At 37.9% G+C, this 20,063-nt stretch overlaps 1 protein-coding gene across 1 annotated transcript in view; it reads right to left on the bottom strand.

Moving 5' to 3' along the window:
- Window positions 1-9,623: 9,623 nt before the first annotated feature.
- Window positions 9,624-20,063, bottom strand: part of HCN1 (hyperpolarization activated cyclic nucleotide gated potassium channel 1) — a 194,746-nt gene continuing 184,306 nt past the window's right edge. The window contains exons 7-8 of the mRNA XM_066569615.1: window positions 15,363-15,527; window positions 9,624-13,714 (exon numbers count right to left, since the gene is read on the bottom strand). Coding sequence (XP_066425712.1) covers window positions 12,882-13,714; window positions 15,363-15,527 — 998 coding nt within the window. The 3' untranslated portion in view covers window positions 9,624-12,881. The remainder of the gene's footprint in view (window positions 13,715-15,362; window positions 15,528-20,063) is intronic.

Below are 20,063 nucleotides of genomic sequence, written 5' to 3'. Positions count from 1 at the left end.
ACAAAAAACTTCGAAGATATAATCCATCTATAATTCACAAAGAGTGCAATTAAGAAAAAGGACAGCAATCTTTTCAGAGCTAATCACACCCAACTTCTCAGTTTCCATTGCAATGACAAGCCCTTGCTGATGCCACCTTTCCAACAGAGAACTATTCTGTCACTGATATGAACTGTGCTTGATACGTCATTAATACAGCCCGACTTCTATTTCACCTAGAATGAACACAGCCATGATCATAAACACTACAAGATGGGTTTAAATAGTTATTTTTCTCTCTTTACAAAGCAGTATATGTTTCTTAAAACAAAGATTTCCAGGCCCAAGAAAATTAAAGCCTGACTTGTTTTGGAAACAGACTAAGCACATCTTCGGATCACAGATTAGCTCAGGAAAGTTTGCTCAAATGGTTGACTCTGTGAATTCTAATAAAGTCACTAAAGTTGCCTATAACAAGTTGTTTCTTGAGCTTGCACTCCAGTGTTCTGCTGACACAGCTGCAACAGAGATACACAGAGTCCCTGAGCTGCAGGATCCCTCTTGGACAAAAACATTGATCAGCAAAACTCTACTGTTAGCAGAGTTGTTCATTTCTTTCATTGGATGAGCACTTTGCAGACTCTATAGATTGAAACTGTACCTTCCCATTTTGAGCCATTATCCGGGAAACCACATTTACATTTCAGTCAACAGTCTCAGTCCCTACTTCAGTATGTTCCATAGGATTTTCTTTCATCCCATTGCACATGACAGAAACTAAGAAACAAAAGTTGCAAGACAGCTCTCATGTCACAGGAAAAAATGCTTCCTGTGCATCATCAGTTAATACAATTGGATTTTGCTCTGGGATTTAGGTATAGACACTGCTCATCTGCACACGGGCCAGCAGAGCTATTAAGATGTCTCGGTTTCAGCACCAGTCATTTGGCAATGTATTTAAGGCTAAGTAGCATCAGTAAAGCTTACGGCAATAAACAAAATTGCCAGATTGACTTTATACTTTAATTAATTAGAAATACTTGTAAACTATCTTTATATCTTTTAGATGTAAGGCTAGCATTAAGTAAAGTAAATCACCATTAACTGTTAAAAGCAGTTGATAAAAAAGCAGGGATTAAAAAAAAAGTAATTAAAATTAATAAAAGATGACATTTTTTATAATGGAGACAGAAATGAATGCAAGGACGAGAGGCCAAGAAAGCATGGAGAAGAAATTTTAAATAAGAGAGTGGCAGGGGCAGATACATAAATTGCTATTTGAACTTTCAGACTTCCTTAATTTTTTGCTGCAAGGAATAAAGGACCATTGTGTATTCTACAAATTCAGGAATGTCTGTGGGGGGGCACATAGTGCAATGCAGCACTTTCCAACTTTTATGCAATTTTTTAGTGCTGTATGACAAATACAGGTTGCACACAATCCAAGATGTAACAAACTGGGAACAAACATCATTCTTGAAAAAGTGACTGTAAAAACTCAGCTGTTTAGGGCTCTGCATCTTATGTGTCTCAAAGGCTGTAAATCACATCTGTTCAAAGCAGAACTTGGTTTTTTCACTTCTAGAAATATGGCCAGAAGTCTTCCTTTGGGATAAGAATATTCTGCTGTGTTCCTTTTGGATTATGCTTCCTCCTCGGGATGATGATTTATTTGAATACATATTTCTGAGTGTGATAGGTAAGCCAAAAGGAAAGCAGAAGCTTCTTGCAATACCAACTGCTTGCAGAAAACTTTACTTATAGCATAATGATTCAGAGCTGACTCTGAATGGTAGTGGAGCACCTCACCTGGCTACTTAAATTAACTGATGATCAGAGTTAAAATGGTAATATGGTTACCATGGTTATCTGCTCAGTAACTAACTGAGCACAAAGGTTTGAATTTTGCAGCATATACCTGAAAATGACTAAAAATCCATTTGACACACATAGAGGGCCTACCCCAACTTTGATAATAATAATAATAATAAACTTGCAGCAATATGCAGTATACCCCTGCTTCATGCTAACATTTAAAATCCAAATTAAATAAGATACTATGAAGAGCAGTCTTCAAGTGCATTGAACAGTATCTCCTCTCTGGGGCTGTTAGCTTACTTCTAGATGTCAGGTCTGAGAACAGGAAGGGGATGTTTCAAAATGCTTGGAATCTGTCACCTGAAATAATAAAACAATCTCAGCATCCAACTTTGGTTTGTAGAACCCTTTAGAATGTCACTCGGCCAACAAAGACAGAGAGGCCCCTGCACTGCTCAGATTTCAACCAGAAAGCAAGCACCTTCTAACCTCAAAAATGAAACAACATAGATAACCATCTTTTTGAAGCCTAATTGAAATGTCTTCTTGAATGACAGCAATGGCTATCACACAATCCAAGCATGTCTGGAAAGAAGCATATGAATGGCTGTCTTCTCACATACCAGATTTTACAGGTATGAATTCTTCCTATTTCAATTTTTTGCAGCATTATTGGTCCATAAAAATCACTGCACACACACAAAATCAGTTTGATTTGTAGTTAAATAGAATATTTAATTTCTTTCAATACAGAGTGAACATGCAGGGCTATGTTCAGCCTGTGTATGGAGACAATACATACAAAACAAATATACCCTGGTTTCTGTATTACAGATGGGGACACTGGGCTATAATCCACATAGAAGCATAAGCAAGATGCTTCTATCACATTTAGTATTACCTGTTGCACCTCTGCCACAAATGAAGACTGAGTTTTGGACGTATAACTACAAGTTTGCTGACAGTTTTTGTTCTGGTTTATAGCAACAGACAGAAGGGAATGCAGCCTAGCCTGCTGGCACCATAGTGTTAAGTGCAAGAGATAGTAAAATACTTGTCAGCCGAGTGAACAGAAGAGGTTTGAGTGCATATGCAGAAATAAGATTGCCTGAGGAAAAAACTGGCAACTTTACTTAAGAATTTTCCAGCAGGAAGGACACTGTATTACCTGGGACATTTCATTGCTTTCCCCCACTCCTCTGTGTTCTTCTCTTTCCCTCTTGCTTTTAACTTGAGGAGTGATTCCAGGGAGCTCCACTTCTCCTAAGGCATCTTGTACAAGGGCTGTTCTACAATGCCCAAGCCAGAAAAGGTCTCCATATTAACAACAAAGTAGCAATGGCTTTGACTTTGTGACATAAGGATGCAAGCTTGTTCAGACAAACTGGCTGGTGCTGAGATTGCAGGAGTGGTGGGCACATTACAATCACAAAATCATAGAAAAATTTAAGTTAGAAGTGATCTCTGGAGTCTATCCAGTACAAGCCTGTTTGAGACAGGTCTAGTTAGAGCAGGCTCCTTGTGGCAGTGCTCAGTTTAGTCTTGCACACCCACAAGGATGGTGATGCAACAGCCTCACTCAGCTGGTTTTCCAGTAACTGTGTGCCCTATTAGGAAAAAACATTTCTCCTTTACATCGATCTGGAACTTCATTTGTTCCAACTTATGTTCATCACCTTTCAACCTGCTGCTTGCATCAGCAAGAAGAGTCTGTGGATGTGTCTGCAGCACATCCGTATCCTCTGATCAGGTATTCACAGACAGGAAAAAGGCTTCCCCAAGGCCCACCCACTTCATCTTTGGGCTAAACAAGCTCTCCTTGTCCATCACCCTGGATATCTTGCGTATTCTTTCCTGGACTTGTTCCATTGCTCAATAGTTTTCCTGCATTGGGGAGCCCTGAACTGGATACAATACTCCTGGTTTAGCCCCACAAGTGCTGCATTGAGGGACAAGATCACTTCCCTCAGCCTGCTGGCTGCTGCTTTGCTAATACAGCTGAGCATGTCAAGTGCTGCCTTTGCTGCCAGACCACAACCTTGACTAAAGATCATCTTGTCATCTGCAGGACTTGTCATGTCCCCAGCTCTTCTGCAAAACTGTTTTCTACATAAACATCCCTCAGACTGTAATGCTGAATAGAATTATTCCATACCAGCTGCAAGACTTTCCATTTGCTTTTTTGACCTTCATGAGATGTCAGCCCATTTGTCCAGCCTGCTGAGGACCCATTGGATGCCCTTGTCCTCTGTCTTATGAACTTCTTGTCCACGCTGCCCTGTGTCAGCTGTGGAGTGCTGGTAAATTTGCAGAAAGTGCACTTTGTCCCACCACCAGAGTTATAAAGCTACTGGCCAGAACAGTGGTCCCAGAGGGATGCTGCTAATTACTGACTTGTCAGCTGGACTGTGCACCCATACCATGCAAATGGTTGTACACATCATTTGAACTGCCTTTAAACACAGGCAATGGTGGTAAATGGTCTATTTGTCCTGAAAAAAAGGAGTAAAAATTCAAGCTGGACTAGGGAAGACTAGAAAAATAAAGGTTAGTGAATGAACTGTTAGACGAATAACCCTGAGCAAAAGAGACTGAAGCTAAAGGGCTGGTACTGCCATGAGACTGGGGGAACAGAGCTGAAGCATTTGTCCATAGTGCTTTGTGTAAGATTTCTTTACTCCAGCCCTTACAGAAATTCCTCTGTTCAGTTCTACTACATTAGGGTTTCTTTCTTGTATGCCAACACTATTCTCTAATGTCAATATAATAAAATATATGAAATTAAGGTAATAATCAAAACTTATTCCTTGTGACATAACCTTAATCTTAGTATACAGTACAAATCTAATATATTATCTAAATGACGGTTCTACTTGCTGAAAAAAATCTAAAATAAAATGTCTTAAGTATGATATTTAGTATTTTTATAAATGGTTAACAGTTTAAGATTAGGAAATACTTTCAGCTAAATTTCCCGCACTGAAAGTTTAAAAGGAATAGTTTTGACTACAACATTCTGCTGGCTGAAAAAACATCCCCTCAGCCACTGATGGTATTGCATGCGCTTAGCAATGGCTGGAGACTACAAATGGCTGTAAACAACTTAATATACAAGGTGCTGTCTTTGGATTCAAGGTATAGAAGGTTGGGTTGTGCTGCTATCTCCATAAAAACCCATGCACAAGCTTTAGACAGATGTAGATAACAGTTTCAGCTTTGTTCTATTCAATTTGGTTTGATTTATTTACACATTTATACATTACTGAATAGCTTTCCATCGTTTTGCTGTAAGGGCATGTATTCAAAGTGCTAGTACCAATAAAATTTCAACTAATTTACATGAGGCCTATTGAGATATGATGTTCCATCAAAAATGCAGTTTGTATGTGTGTTCTTAGATGTTAATGGTTAAATGAGTGGTGTCTCTTTTCCTCCCAAAACTCATTTGTTGTAGGGTCTTAGGTGTAGTCACTATTCATTTATCCTAGATTTGATGTTATTATCTGTGATGAGCTTGCTTTTCCCCAACTATAGTGTTAAAACTTAATGTATAAATAGAATTAAATAATATTCTAGTTATTTTATTCTTGATGGATTTCAAAATAATGAATGGCTCTCTTTAATTTTTGCAAGACATATTATGAAGCAAAAAAGTAGCCTTTCCTGGTTATAGTCTCTGCCAAAGACAGTTTTATCACAGTTTTCTGGGGCACTGTCATGATTTGTTGACTTTCACCATCACTACAGTGATGTTCTGGCTTCACTCCCAGAAGCCAACAAATGACTTACAGGATGTGCAAAAAAAAAAAAAAGGGAAAAAAAAAAGAAAAGGAAGATAGGGTGATGTGTAGGGTTTAAATTAGAATGAATCTTTGGGAAAAACTTCATTGGAAATCTCATATGCTATTTATGCGGCATCCCAGCCTCCACCAGGCCCTGACCAGTAGTATTTTTTTGGGGATTTTCATTTTAGTTATTTGGACTGATTCACATTAAACTTTTTTCAGCCTATGCTGAAGTTTAATTAGCAATGCTGACAAATCTTGTGCACATTTTCCAATAATTATAAAAGGAATTGTTAGACACAGAGTGCAATGCTATTGTAACAAAAAAAATATTACAGCATTTTTCTATGTAGAAAAGGTGCTACAAGGATTCATTTATCAGTGAACATAAAATCCCAAAATATCCACTACTTTTGTGATGTTCTTGATCATCTTTCTTACATCCTTCTTCTAGCAGGCCCATCTCTGACATCAACAGAAGGAACAAGCAAAGTAGGTCTACCAACTTTCAGTACTCAAACAACATAAATTACATAAAAGAAGTCCAGTATTTGTGGCAGAAACAAGAGAGATTGATTTCTGCTGCTCCCCCAGCTTTATGGCTACCCTCATGACAGAGCCGCTTGGCAGCCTTAAATAGGACATGACATGTTGTCCTCTTTGCTCCCCTATCCTTTTCAGGTCCTTCAGGGAATCTCGACACAAACGCCTTATTTCAAGGAAATAATTTGTTTCTGCCTCTGGCAATTCTCTTTTCCTTTCATCTACTCATTGTTATTGTCACTTTTGCTCTTTTCATTGTGCTTGGGCAATGACATCAGTATTTCACAATTACTACTGAGAACCTTCTCCAAACATATGAGAAAAAAAGAAAAAAAAAACCCTAGAGAACAATCATTCCACCTGATGCAATGAATTTTTTCACCTATCATGGCTGAAGTGATGAAAAAACTGTTCTAGAACAATTTTTGTATGTTCCAGCTATTCGCATGTCTGTCTTGCACAGGAGTACTAGGGACAGGATAAGAGAGCAAAAAGTGACCCAAGCAGAGTCAGCAATAAACAATACATGACCTCATTAAAAATCATGGACTTGAAACAGCCAGTGTAACCAGGACCATGACATATGGTGCTCTGTGCTAAGTGTTGTCTGCTGTAATAACACTGCTTACACTATGGAAGTTTACCCCAGATATGTCAGTTTTTGCCACTTATTAACAATGCCAACTTTCTTTTTCTTAGCAAGCTGTTAAAACAATGACAGAAGACCCGTTAAAAACATAACTCCTCTCACAGAACACTTCACTGCCATAGAACTGAGCAAGAAAACAACAGATATATAGTATTCATCTTCCCAAACTCCAAATCTAGGAGATGACATATGTGAGATACTTTCATTATGATTAATGCAGCTCTTACAGAAAACAGGAAACAAGATGGAATGCTTATTTATAGAGGATCAAAACCTTAGGGATTTGTAATGTCCTCTTTTTGTTGCTGTTTTTGTGTTTGGATTTCTTATTCTGGGACATTAAAATGTGTACAAACAAAATAGGAGATTAAAAGCGTAAAGACATAGTTTCTCACTTTCTGGCTCAGAGGTTATCTTTGATCTTACCCAAAGACAGATTACAGAGTGTTTAGGGACACATACCACCTTAAGCCATGTGGTGAAAAAATGAATTTTTTTGTTGTCTAAAAGCTTGTTTTTTGATGTTATGTACTAAGATTAGCATAAGCTCTATAATTTCTCTGTGTGTATTAACTCAGTCAAAGTTTTCACTAGCAGCTCTGAATTGTGTCCACATCTTTTTGTCTTGCAAAAAAGACATGAGCAAAAGCAACAGCCTTGAACCACACCATCTGATTCTTATTCATCTGGTGGATCTGATGAACTTCTTGCTATTGGAGAGAACAAAGGAGATGTCAAAACCATTCTCTAGAATCTTTCCATGGCATTCACCATTTCTGCCAAGAGTGTGATTATCTGTGATACAGTACCAAAGGTTCAAGTGCATCAGTGAATGTACTTGAGTCCTTCCTGATGGAGGGGCACCAGCATAATACCAGTTGGTAAAACATACACATACATTTCCTTTATCATGTTTGGTTGTTTTTTGACATTGTTTTGTTTGCTTTTTTTTTAAAACCCCAGATTTCTTAATCTTTTTTGATATTTAACATGCAGGTATCAGCTAAACGGAAATATAGTTGCGATGCACTCTCTACAAATATTGGTACATATTTCTGTTGCCAAGACGACGTTGCAGAGGATGAAGACACATTACAGACAAAATGGGCATTGACTAGCAGATTTTAAAAAAAGCAAAGTCTGCAATTGCAATATAATCTAGTTTATCACAGAAGGCTCAGATGTGAATTGATCAGTCTGGTTCATTTTTGGGGATATTTCTGGTTTTTGTAAGACCACATCTAATACTGCTATCCATCTTTGTGCTTTACCTAGATTTCCTGTAGCAGGGGGCAACAGTTACTGCTCACAGTGCCTCTAGCTGGAGTAGAGGAATGAATAGAATAGGATGTAAATCTTCCAGCACTTAGAAATAATTAAACGCTATAAAAAAACTGCAGGCCTCTCCTCAAAAATAGAGACTGCACATTTGGTGTAACAAACACAGCACACCCATTATTAATGTTGACTTTGCAGAGAAATAAAAAATCCAATTCAAGAACAGCCTGGCCTAGGAACCCAAAATGCCTAACAGCTCACATGAAAACTGAGATCTGCAGTTATTGTCCTCTGATACACAGGAACTTTTTAAACTTCAAAACCAGATCTCTACTTAAAACCTCTACACTGCAGTGACAAAACAGGAAACAGACTGCACATATTTGGCTTTCTGAAGAGAAGGTGTTTAAGCATGAATAGTGGTCATATTCAATGTACCACCCACAGAATACTGCAGATTTTGTGACGTTAAGATGATCAAGAATATGATTCACACGGCTAAGTATGCAAGCACTGGGTACTGATTGTTGCGGAAAAATCTATAAATTCAAAATTCACGGCATGTGTTTCTCTTAGGACATAGTCTAGGACAATATTAATGCTCTTACAGTCAGTCCCTTGATTAAATTAAAAAAATAGAAGCCCAAACCACTAAAGAAATAAATTTGCACACCCAATTCTAATAGAGTGTTAAAATAATGCTTGTAGCTCAGACCTACGATTTGTAAAGAAACATTTTCTGTTCCTATAGTGTAGCAAATTTTTTTTTTTTTGTGAACAGAGGAATTTTGAACAGCAGAAATGACTGTCACTGAGTATTCCCAGAGCAGCTGAATTTCAGATTAATTTAAAAGTTTATCGTCTTGTTTTTCAAATAAAATGCTTTTTTCTTCACTGAAGAATGTCACTTACACAGTAGAAAAGAATGCATCGGTATAGAAATACTGAAGTCAGTGTGAGAACTCAAATTTTGAAAACAGAAGTATTAAGTTTACCTCTTACTGACATGCACCAAGGCATGAAAGTTTGCTATTCATAATAAAATTTACTTTGGTTCCAGTCCAAGGTAAGGTAGGAAGTAGGCTGAGGTAGATAGAGATATAAGAGATTAAGAGATTCTAAAAATATACAAATTAGTGTGTAAATACACATCAATATCCTGTATAGTGATATAAAATACCACTTAAAAATAACCCTTTGTTTTGCTTGGATGTGGACACAAAAATATATGTTATAATAAGACTGGACCAGACAGCAATGTATACTCGTGAAGTGGTCAAATGCAGACAAGAGAACTGGATTTTGCTGCTTAACAAAATTCTTCTGGTTCAATGCTGGTATTTTTGAAAATCACTTCACTGCCTATTATTGGAACAGAGCTATATCTTAGCAATGCAAAGTAAAAAAAAAGAATAAATACTAGTGAAAGGAATTCACAATACACTTTACAGTGCAAATTACAAAAAATAGAATAAAATAAAATACAACCACCCATGCTTGCTTAAAATCAGTTTATCAATTTAGGATTCTATTGACCCTACTGAAGGTAATGTAAAACACACAATGTGCTATTGATTTGAACGGACTGTGCTTTTTAATTTACAATGACCTAAAATGCGATTAATGAACATTACTTCCATGTCAATGGTGCCTTAAAATCTCAACTCTTATACACAAGTTCAGAGGTACATCATCTGGGATTGGCACACACAGTAAGATAAATTGAAATATGATAGAATACATTGTCCTTAAGTTACACTAACAGCTATTTGCAATTCTTCCTCAGGATATTTAATATATAAAAACAAGCTTAACTTTCAAATATTTGTAGTCATGATATATTTCTGATAAATGGTAATAGCTTACATGAGAGTTTTTTGGGAAAATAAATTTCTCTAATCTGCAGAGGAAACACAGCTTAGGAACTGCTTGTGTAAATCACATAGTATCCTTGAATTTCTAAGCCTTCTTATTTCAGAAAGGCACAGAATTAATCAGGCAGCTTTTTCTCCACCTCCCCATACTCAGTGCCTATCACTTTTGGGCACAGAATAAAGAAAAGAGATAAGCAAACAGTTCTTCTTTTATGGTAAAGCAAAAGTTGGCTCAGTTACACAGATAATGGAAGGAAAAAAATCATGGTTTTATTTTTTTATATATTTTCTTCAATTTATTAATAATCTTTTATATTTGTTTATTTATGGCTTTGAGCAAAGACAAAAAAAAATCTAACTCATCCCTGATCATACAATTATTGTAAGAACCAGATCTATATTCTTCCCAGCAGCAGTAAGATCCAACCTTTTTCATTAATACATTTCATCTTGTACAGATGTGAGATTTCATACTTATGGGCCTACTTATGTACAGAGAAAATAGGTCACTTCTGAAACTAGCAATGGACCTTTATATTACAGGAATGTGAGTCATTTGTTTCTTAATCTAAGTATATATACATTCATACATACATATATATATATACGTATATAATTTTATACCCTGTACCATTTTTTTTAATTAACATACAAATCCTAGATATTGTCCACTCTATTACAAAGTCATTAAAAATTATTTATGGTTTCACTGAAAGACCATGTGAATTAATATTTCTTCATAGTGCTTAAAATAAAATAAAAATATATATAAAAATATTTTGCTACTAACCCCATTTCTCCTATTAAATGTAAACCTTAAACAGTTTTCAAGATCAGTATATGATCTTAATTAACTGACAGAATTTGTTAGCATTAAAATAATATAAGGGGTATTGTACTCATAAATAAATGGTCTTGCAGCGTATCCATAATGTTTGAGACACTTTTTTAAACAATCATTTCCCCATTTCCACTCCAGGTCACTTAAATTAATGGCAGCAGCATGTTAGTGGGTTAATTACATTGATCTTTACTGGTGAACGTGAGTCAGCAAAAAAAATAGACGATTTAAAAAAATTTTATTTGATGTACCACTTTAGTAAAAGGTATAACAGGCAGCACGGGTTCAAGCTCTGTTAGCTTTAGAGAATTTATTTGGCTCTCAAGTACATCTGGATTCACTGCATTACGTAGTTTGTGATGTTATTTAATTTTTCCATGCATCGTTAAACTCAGCATTGATGGGAAGAGGAGAACTCCTTTGCATTCATTTCCTTAACAGAGTCAGCTGGGTTTTAAGGAACAGAATATATGCTTGTATCATATCCATAATGCTGATTTTTCAGTGAGTTAAATTATGACACATTTAGTTTCAATCTCTATTTAATGTGACAAATCAGGTACAAACAATTACGAATTTTTTTTTCTTTTTTTTTTGTGGATAAGATAATGTGAAGGTTTGAGCAAACAAAACAAAATGTTCACAAAACAGTATGCTTTAACCCTGCTTTCTGTCACCATTTCCTTTCTGTTTTGAAGACATAAAAAATAATAAACCTCATACCTATGGGCTATGTTTGACACTACATGCCTTAGGATATACTAACCATTTAATTACAATATACACAGAGCAAATCGTGCATTTCCAGACAGACTTGATGCTATATTATATTTATTTTTGTAAATTAACACCACAGTCAACTACAAAACTACAGTGAAGACACAGAAAGCACCTGAAAGTCTAAATCAAGCTGTGGTTTACAAATAATCCTTTAAATGAAAAACCTCACTTCTAGACTTAAACCAGAGATTCAAAGTCAGCATTATAGGAATTTTAAGGTAGACACAATTAATGAATGGTTATTATTTTCTAAGATACCGTAAAGCCTTTTCCTACTGACCAAACCTATTTTTATTGTCTTTTTTTTTTCCAAAGCATGCATGGAATATTCTCAGATGCTATTGAGGGCAAGAAGAAAAGTGATGGTATTGGTGAAGTACAAGTGATTTGCAGGATCAAGCGTACAATTTTGCATAAAACATTGCATGTAAAAGTAACACTGTAGGTTTTAAGCCATTGCATTACAATTTAACAGTTGTGTTGCACTTAGCTTTAACAAATTTTAAAACTGTAAATTTTGAAGTGAAAAGCGGAACCTAAATTCCTAAACAAAGACCTTGCAATGGTACACCACACAGCATCTATTTTTGCTTGGGTCTAAAAAGTTATTTACAATGGAAATATATTTAGTCTTTGAAAAGTCTTTAGCAGTGTGAAGATCAAAGTCCACCCAATTCTCTTAGACAACAGAAGGGTTGACATGCCATGAAGTTACAACCTATCCAGAGGAGTGCTAGTGCCTCCCTTTACACTGCAGGTGTTTGTAATATAATTCTCTTCCAATCTAAATTCCAATGGATGGTGCTAACATATGAAATGCAATGTGAAATAACAACTGAATTCTTCACGAGAAATTAACAACGTATATGCAACAAATGAAGTAACAAAGGTTTCAGAATATCACTCAGTCAGTGCTATGTGTTAGTTAAATTGATGGTTTTCTTTCCTTTTTTTTTTCTTTTTTTTTAATATACTTGTTTGTTGTTGTGTTGACAATTTCCCCATGAAAACAGCCAATCTCATAAACAGAGAAATCTGTTAGGCTGATTTTAAAGTCAACACATTAAAAATAAGTAATATTAGCGCTAATTTTAATCTTCTGCAATGGTTGCAAAAAAGGAAGACGTGAACTCAAACAAGTTTTTTTAATTGCCTTTATATATATATATTTAGATATATATATATATAAAACTTTTACATTCGTTACATAGGGCAAAGCTGTCTAAATTATTTTTCTGATAGTAGACTGCTGGGGCACATTAGGAAACAGGCTAAAACAGTTCGGGGGATGGTGCTCGGTTTGTTGCAAGTCTATTGCTCACAGTCACCAGGGATCATAAGTTTGAGGCGAACCGCGGTTTGTCTCCCTCGGGCTCTGTGCTTAAGACTGTGGAAGAATCCCTTTGCAGCGGGGCGGCGGGCGGCGCGGCCCCGCGGTTCGGGGGGATGGCTCCCGAGGACATCTGCCGGAACAGCGAGACCCGCTGGGGCACGGTGGCCCGGCCGGCCGGGGGCACGCCGGGGCCCGGCGCGGGCTGTGGGAGGGAGGCGAGGGACTCCCCCACGGTAGGGTGAGGCCTGGCGATCAGGGTGGAGATCTCGTGGGGCAAGGAGGGCTGCGAGGCGGACAGCGGCCGCACCTCCCGCGTCAGGTTGGTGTTGTGGAGGGCCTGGGTGCTCTTGTGCACCTCGTTCTTCTGCGCGGCTCCCGGCGGCTGCTGCGCCGCCTGCGGCTGCTGCTGCTGCTGTTGCTGCTGCTGCTGCTGCATGAGGGAGAGCTGCGAGGCGGTCGGCGAGGCGTACTGGAAAGTTCGGCCGGCCAGCGGGCTCTGTACCGGCGGGCTGCAGACGGCCGTAGTGTAGGAGCAGGGCGACAGGATGACAGCCTGCTGTGGCGGCTGCGTGCTGGGCGAGGGCGAGTGCAGGTTGGTGTGCGAGAGGCTGCTGCTGGTGTACACGGGAGGGGACTGCGTCCTGCCGCGCGACGACGAGGCCGAGGTGCTGGAGTTGAGGGCTGGCATCTGCTGCAGGCTCACCGGGGCGATGGTCTGCACCATCTCCCTGTCGTGCTTCACGATCTGCTTCAAGATCTCATTCTCCTGGTTGTTGAAGACGCCGGTGTTGAGGTCCTTCTGGAACTTCTGCAGCAGGATCGAGTTCTTCTTCCCTTCACAGAGAGGCAGAAGAGTTAGTGAGCCCGAGGTGCGGGGGCAGGGCCCCGCTCTGGCTTTGTGTTCAGCACCCATGGCTGAGGACTGTGTGTTGTAAAAGCCTCAGCAGGCAGCGGGTGGCTGAGCGGGCATCGCTCGGCCGGCGAGCCCAGGGCAGGAAGGGGCTGTGCCCCGCCGGCACTGCCGCAGCTCCCCGCGGCTGTGCTCCGCATGCAGCCCGCCCCGGCCCTTCCGCACCGCGGCCTTCGGAGCACCGCCGCGCTCCGACACCGGGCCTTGCTCTGCCCCTTCACCTGCAGCTCACTGTTATTACTGCAATTACGTGTAAGAGCCGTAATTTCCTGAACAACTGTCAGAAAAAGTCATCGTGCTCTGCACCTACATCATCTTTCTCGTTGCAAAACTGTCTGAATTTCCACTAAACAGTTATATATTTTAAAAGTACACCTGCCATCTAGCACATTTCTGGGAACTAGTTACTAAACATCGGTAGTAACCAGTGTTTTTAAGTGTTCGTGAACTAATATGAACTCGTGGATAATGTGACGCTTGCACAGTGAAGACGGCTGTACACTGTGACCTGATGTCTGCATGATGGCTCACAGTGTCTGTAAGATGCAGACGCTATTCTGAGTCATCAGATGCTTGGGAACACAATGGCACTCAACTGCTCTTTTTTTTTTTTTCGATAAAAAAACTGCACTTCAAATGGGATTGCTACTCCAAGAACAGACTGGAGCTTTAGTGCTAATATTTTTCAAGCACATATTACTTAGAGTTGTACTGCAAGACAAATTGTCTTGCAAGACAAATTGTAGAAGTTTAATGCATTGAGTTGATGTGGAGAAGTCCTCAGACTGAAAATTTCTTGTGAAGTTGAGGAAACACCACCAAACAGGACAAGTGACTTTTTTTTTTTTTTTTTACAGCTGTATTTTAAAATGAGTGGCAGTAATGATGATCAGAGTGCAATTCTCCTGACCGAAGATGTTATGCTTTGCCTAGTATGTCCTGTTGGGAGGTCCCAAATACTGGAACAGCAGGTTTACACCTCTTGATTTTATAATCTGCCATACCCTTTCACTTGCATATTATTGGACTGCTTTTCTGATTGCAGGCAGATCTGAGCAGTGCCAGTGTGCAGCCATCAAGGCTAGCAGTGCCCATGTTGTGAGGAAAATGAGAGCCCTGTTGCAGAGGATTAATTCACTTCAACAAACAACGGGTTTGTGAGTGCTGAGAGGCTTCAGCTCTTCCCAGCATTATAGATGTCATCCGTAAGCAATTTATTTAGGAAAATGTCATCTACTGCTCGTGACACAGCATACATCCTATCAAGTGCTGAAGGCAGCAAAAGAAATCTACAGGATTAATAAATAATACTAATGATAATTAAAGTATGAAAAATAATCCTCAGAGGAGTACAAGACCTTTCTAAAACTCGGTGGGTTTTATTATTTAAAAGTGAGACTGCAAAATTCTTATCTGCACATGTGTTATTTAGAGATCAAGAAAACATTTACTGCAGCATAACAGAAAAAAACTTTTAAAGATGGCTATTTTATCATGCAGCTCAAGGGAAAGAGAATGGATTTTAAGAAGGATTTTAAGAATTAATCATACGCAAAAAAATGAAATAAATACCTATCCTGTCAAGTCTGTCAATTGCCACGGTTTCGAAGGCCCTTCTCATCATGGGGTACTCTTCCAGGACCTCGTTGAAGTTGTCCACGGAGAGGGAGTACAGGCGACAGTACGTGTCTGCTCGGACACTGGCAGTTCGACGGCCCTTGGTTAAAAGGCAGATCTCTGGGGAGAGAAAAATTCAGCACACACTGAAAACAAAGAAGTTACTGAACCATGTGAAATTTTAAAGGTAGAAATTGACTCTGTGCTAACAAGTTATAATTTAGTACTCAGCAGCAATTTTTCTATTTCTGCTTACGTAAGGTTGCAGGGACAATTCTGAAGGTATTTGATTCTATTTTTGCTACTCTGAAAAAATAATTCATGTCCTTTAAGAGCCCTGCCTATAGGTTTTCTCAGTATGAACTCTGATTTTATGAAGCCTTTTTAAAATAGTGCTTCAAGTTCTAAGAAATGATCCATCAGCTGTCAAACACAGCTTGGTGACTTTGATTAACCCAAGTGCTGAACTAACCCAAGTGATTCTATTGCTTTTTTTTTTTTTAATATACAGCTGCCATAGAGGACCAAACCCTTTAATCTTTCATCAGATTTGCTAAACTAATGCAATACATGATATCATGATGTAATGATATTTGAATATAAGAACTGTTCTGAGAAAAAAAATAACTTGAAGCATGAACATGCCTTCTGTTTCCTTGATGTTTATGTCCTAGGTATTTTGGGGAGAGAAAACTTACAACTTTTGAACTTTTTTCTCATTAGATTAAAAAGTGGAATTCATATGCCTTTCTCTGCAAGTGCCCCCAACAGGAATTCATTGTTCTGGAACACTGGAAACTGAAGCTACGAAACAGCCGCAAACTTCTGACTTCTAATTCTTCAACCCACAGTATCAGGGTTACTGCATAGAGGCCAAAGTTGGTGTCTGAGGCTTGTATCAGCAAAACGCTTGGGGTAAAATATTTATTCATGTTATTTAGATTAAAATAGAGAAAATTAAAAAGTCATTTGCAAAAAGTAGTGTTTGAGTTCATCCTATTTTCAAACTGGAGACTAAGAACACACTTAAAAATACTGAGAATTCTTGAGCTCAAGCAGAGTGAGAGACAGTTTCCCTAGTAAGTTCCAGCAGTCAAGGGCTGCGAGTTCATACTTTGTATTTAAATACAAAAGTAGGAAACTGTCTCCTACCTTTCTTTTTTGTCCATTACATGCTCAATTTCAATCAAACTATAATTTTCAAGTGGAAAACTAATAAATAATTCTGGGGACTTCAGTTCTATAAAGTACCAACCTAGTTCTTGGTTTGGGGTCTTTTTGCTGTATGTTTTTAAGAAATATATTTTTTATTAATCTAGAATATGAAGAACCTTGATTTTTTTGTCACATACTTCTTGAGGAATTTCCACATGCTATCTAACCCTGAAGGCTTAGGGGATAAGATGCTTAAATTACAGTGGATAAATCAAAGTAAATTAACATTGGACCAGTACTAGTACAGAATGTACTTAAACCCCAACAGCTTTGGGGAGAATTTATAGAGACTATTGGGAGAGTAAAATACAGAATTTATAGAAAATGCTGGTAAGACACTTGACCTAAAGTCCCTCACAAAACTCAATGCCCATGAAATAATGACAGTTTACTGTAAAGAACCAGCCAGGTATAACAGAAGTCAGTCCTTTCCTTTTCTCACTCCTAGCTTAGCCTGACCTCTTCTCCTTAGATTGAACCCACTGCATTTTAGTTAAAAGAGAAGGACATTTTGCCCAAAGGGAGCAGTTAAATGCAGACAATACCTGTTTTATTTCCTAAGATATTCTTTAGGTCTCACAAATAATGAAGTGTTACAATGCATGGTTGAATTTAGAGAAAATCATCTGGAAAGTCTGTGTGACTAATGATCACCTATTGATTTTCAGCTCTCTTCAATTAAAATTGCTGCAAACAATAAAGACACATAAATAGGTGTCTTTTGCTACTCTCAACAAATACTTGAGTATAAAAAGCATCAAATCCACCCCCAAAAACCCAGCATCTCCTAAATCCCCATCATCCTGAAGAGTGCAGAAAAAATTAGAGAAAGTACAGTTTTCATCGTTAAGTCTTGACTACTGTATTTAGATTACTTAAACAAGAAAAATGGGAAGAAACCATAAGAGACAATGTTAGGCTTCATGACAGGACAATGGGACCAGAGAATTCATGGATATTGCTGAACAAATAATTCCTTTTTTTCTTCAGCTTCTTTCATCTTCTATTATTTTTGTCAAGGTGAAGGGAAAAAAATCAATGAAATCTGATGTGCAGACTCTGTCAGCCCACAACTTCTGGTTGAAGACTGTAAGTCTGGAAGGCTTTTAATATCTGTAATCCTACTAGTTAGATAATATAATAAACAACGGGTCAGAAAAGATGACTAATATCCCAGTGCCCAGAAAATGGTCAGGGAGTGCTGCTGTGGAGCCTGACTGCTCAGAAAGCAAAGACAGCTTTGTGTTCTCAACTCCACTTGAATGGTCTGAACTAGAGTTTCCTTACAGAAAAAATACTGTGAATGAATACCCACATACTGCATTTCCCGTGGTATTTCTTGTCTGATTAGAACTGTATTGTAGTCACTGATACATTATCTATATTGCCTTGTAATATGTATCAATAGCATCACCTGTAGTCTGTTCATAAGACTAAAGTGTTTGCTAATTGCATGTGTTAATCTATCAGCTGTTTGTTTGGACAGACCCTCAAGCATAATAAAAAATAATATGTGAAATCTTCCTTACCAGGACCAGAGAGGAGGAACACAGAATACTGAAATGAGTTCCCATTAAACACTTGTGTTCATTTAAATAAACCAAAGTGTTTGTTTTCCATGAAAATAATAAAGTAATGAAAACAGCCATGACATATTTAAAATGAGCCTTAGTGGCATCAAGTACACCAGGTGCCCTTAACAATTATGCTCTCCTTGATGTTCAATTGATTTAAATAGACTGGGAGATACAATAATAGCATAGGAGTGTATAGGGGAACACAAAAGGCATAGACTATTTTTAAATAGCTTGGGTAAACAAGGTGGTCTATTAGCATTAAAATAAAGTGTCAGCAGCATATTACTCACTAATATTACTATGTGCATTTGGCATGGTGCATTGCCTTCATGCTGACACTTTCAGTGTGTGAAATATTACTATCTTTCCTTTCCAAACAAAAGAATATCTTAAGTTCCAATTAAAAATTATGTACAATGAACCCGTAATTCAATTCTGAATGCAAATTCTACTTTAATTATTTACTCTCTGTGGACAGCTGTTACCTAGAACATTGTGAAACAATTGTCAATCACTGAACTAATGAAAAGTGACTGAAAACACAGAATGATGCTAAAAACATTCATTTGTTCTTACAGTCCATGTTTAATGCAAATTTAATTAATTCATTTGTGAAAATCATAATTTGCAGTCTGCAAGGATCAGGTGTTTCCCATGTAAAAAGACAGCCCTCAAAAGAATATGGAAATGGGCTCAAATACAGTGTACTCTCTGCTGTGAAGACTCTAACTGAAATGTGCAATGATAGGTTAAAGCTAACTTGTTCTGAAAGTTGCAATAATCAAAATTGATCACCAACAAATCAATTGCACACTGATGGGATGTGGCTGTGTGATGGAGTTGTTAGTGCTGGGTTGACAGTGGTACTCAATGATCCAAAGGTCTTTTCAACCTAAGTGGTTCTATGATTTTATGGCAGGATTTCAGCAAAAGCTGGATCAGATTCAATTTTTGAAACACTATGAATTTCTAAAGGAGCTTGCCTGTATCAGTTTCTCATAAAACGGGGAATGCAAAGGTTGTGTTTTACTATTGCATTAATGTGACAGAACACTCTGCATGGGAAATTCTGCATATCTGAAAGACAGCAATGAGGAAGGCTGATTTCAGGAAAATCTGAATGAGGTAAGGTGAGTGACATAGCCCACAGTATGAATTTTAAAGAATAGGATTAATAGGTCTTTTGTAAGGATCAAGTTTTGATCCTAACTGAGACCAGTTTCATTGTTCTTATGGACTGTACTGATATGCCACTGTAGGAGATAATTTTTAGCCCTCCTCTGGTACTACATGATGCCTAAACACCTTTTTCTTTGAGAAAATAAGGTTATGGGGATGTAAATGTAATGTATTATGTATCAATCTCCCCCACATTTGTCTATATGGATGTGGGGCAGATTAATGATTAGTAGTATGTATGACATTGATCTCGTCTTTAGTCTTTGCTGGATGGGTATGTATCTACTGGCCATCCTAGCAGTAACTTCTGGTTTCCATTTTATACAGAAAATTTTTAGATAAGAAAATTTCTTTTTTACTCTGAGAAGCAGTACAGTTTCTATGTGAGTGTTAACTTGTCCATTCATCATCTATTCATTTTACATCAGTTATATTCCAGATGTAATTACCTCATATGTCACATTAACATTTGACTAGAGAAAATCTACAGAAAAAACGTGCCCACCAAGTGTGTTGATAAAGGTAAGCTATGAGTCCAGTAGTTAGCAAGTTTACTGAAGGACACCAAACCAGTTGTGTCTCCATGGACCATATTTCTTAGCTTAGGATTGTATGAACAGAAAATTCTTACAATGAATTACCGTATGTGCATCTTTGTCTTGCAAGAACACAAGTTCACTTTACT

The sequence above is a fragment of the Molothrus aeneus genome, chromosome Z (genome assembly GCF_037042795.1).
Source record: "Molothrus aeneus isolate 106 chromosome Z, BPBGC_Maene_1.0, whole genome shotgun sequence".
In the NCBI taxonomy this organism is placed as follows: Eukaryota; Metazoa; Chordata; class Aves; order Passeriformes; family Icteridae; genus Molothrus; species Molothrus aeneus.
The sequence above is the reverse complement of the archived record's forward strand: the minus strand, read 5'-3'. Positions and strand labels throughout refer to the sequence as shown.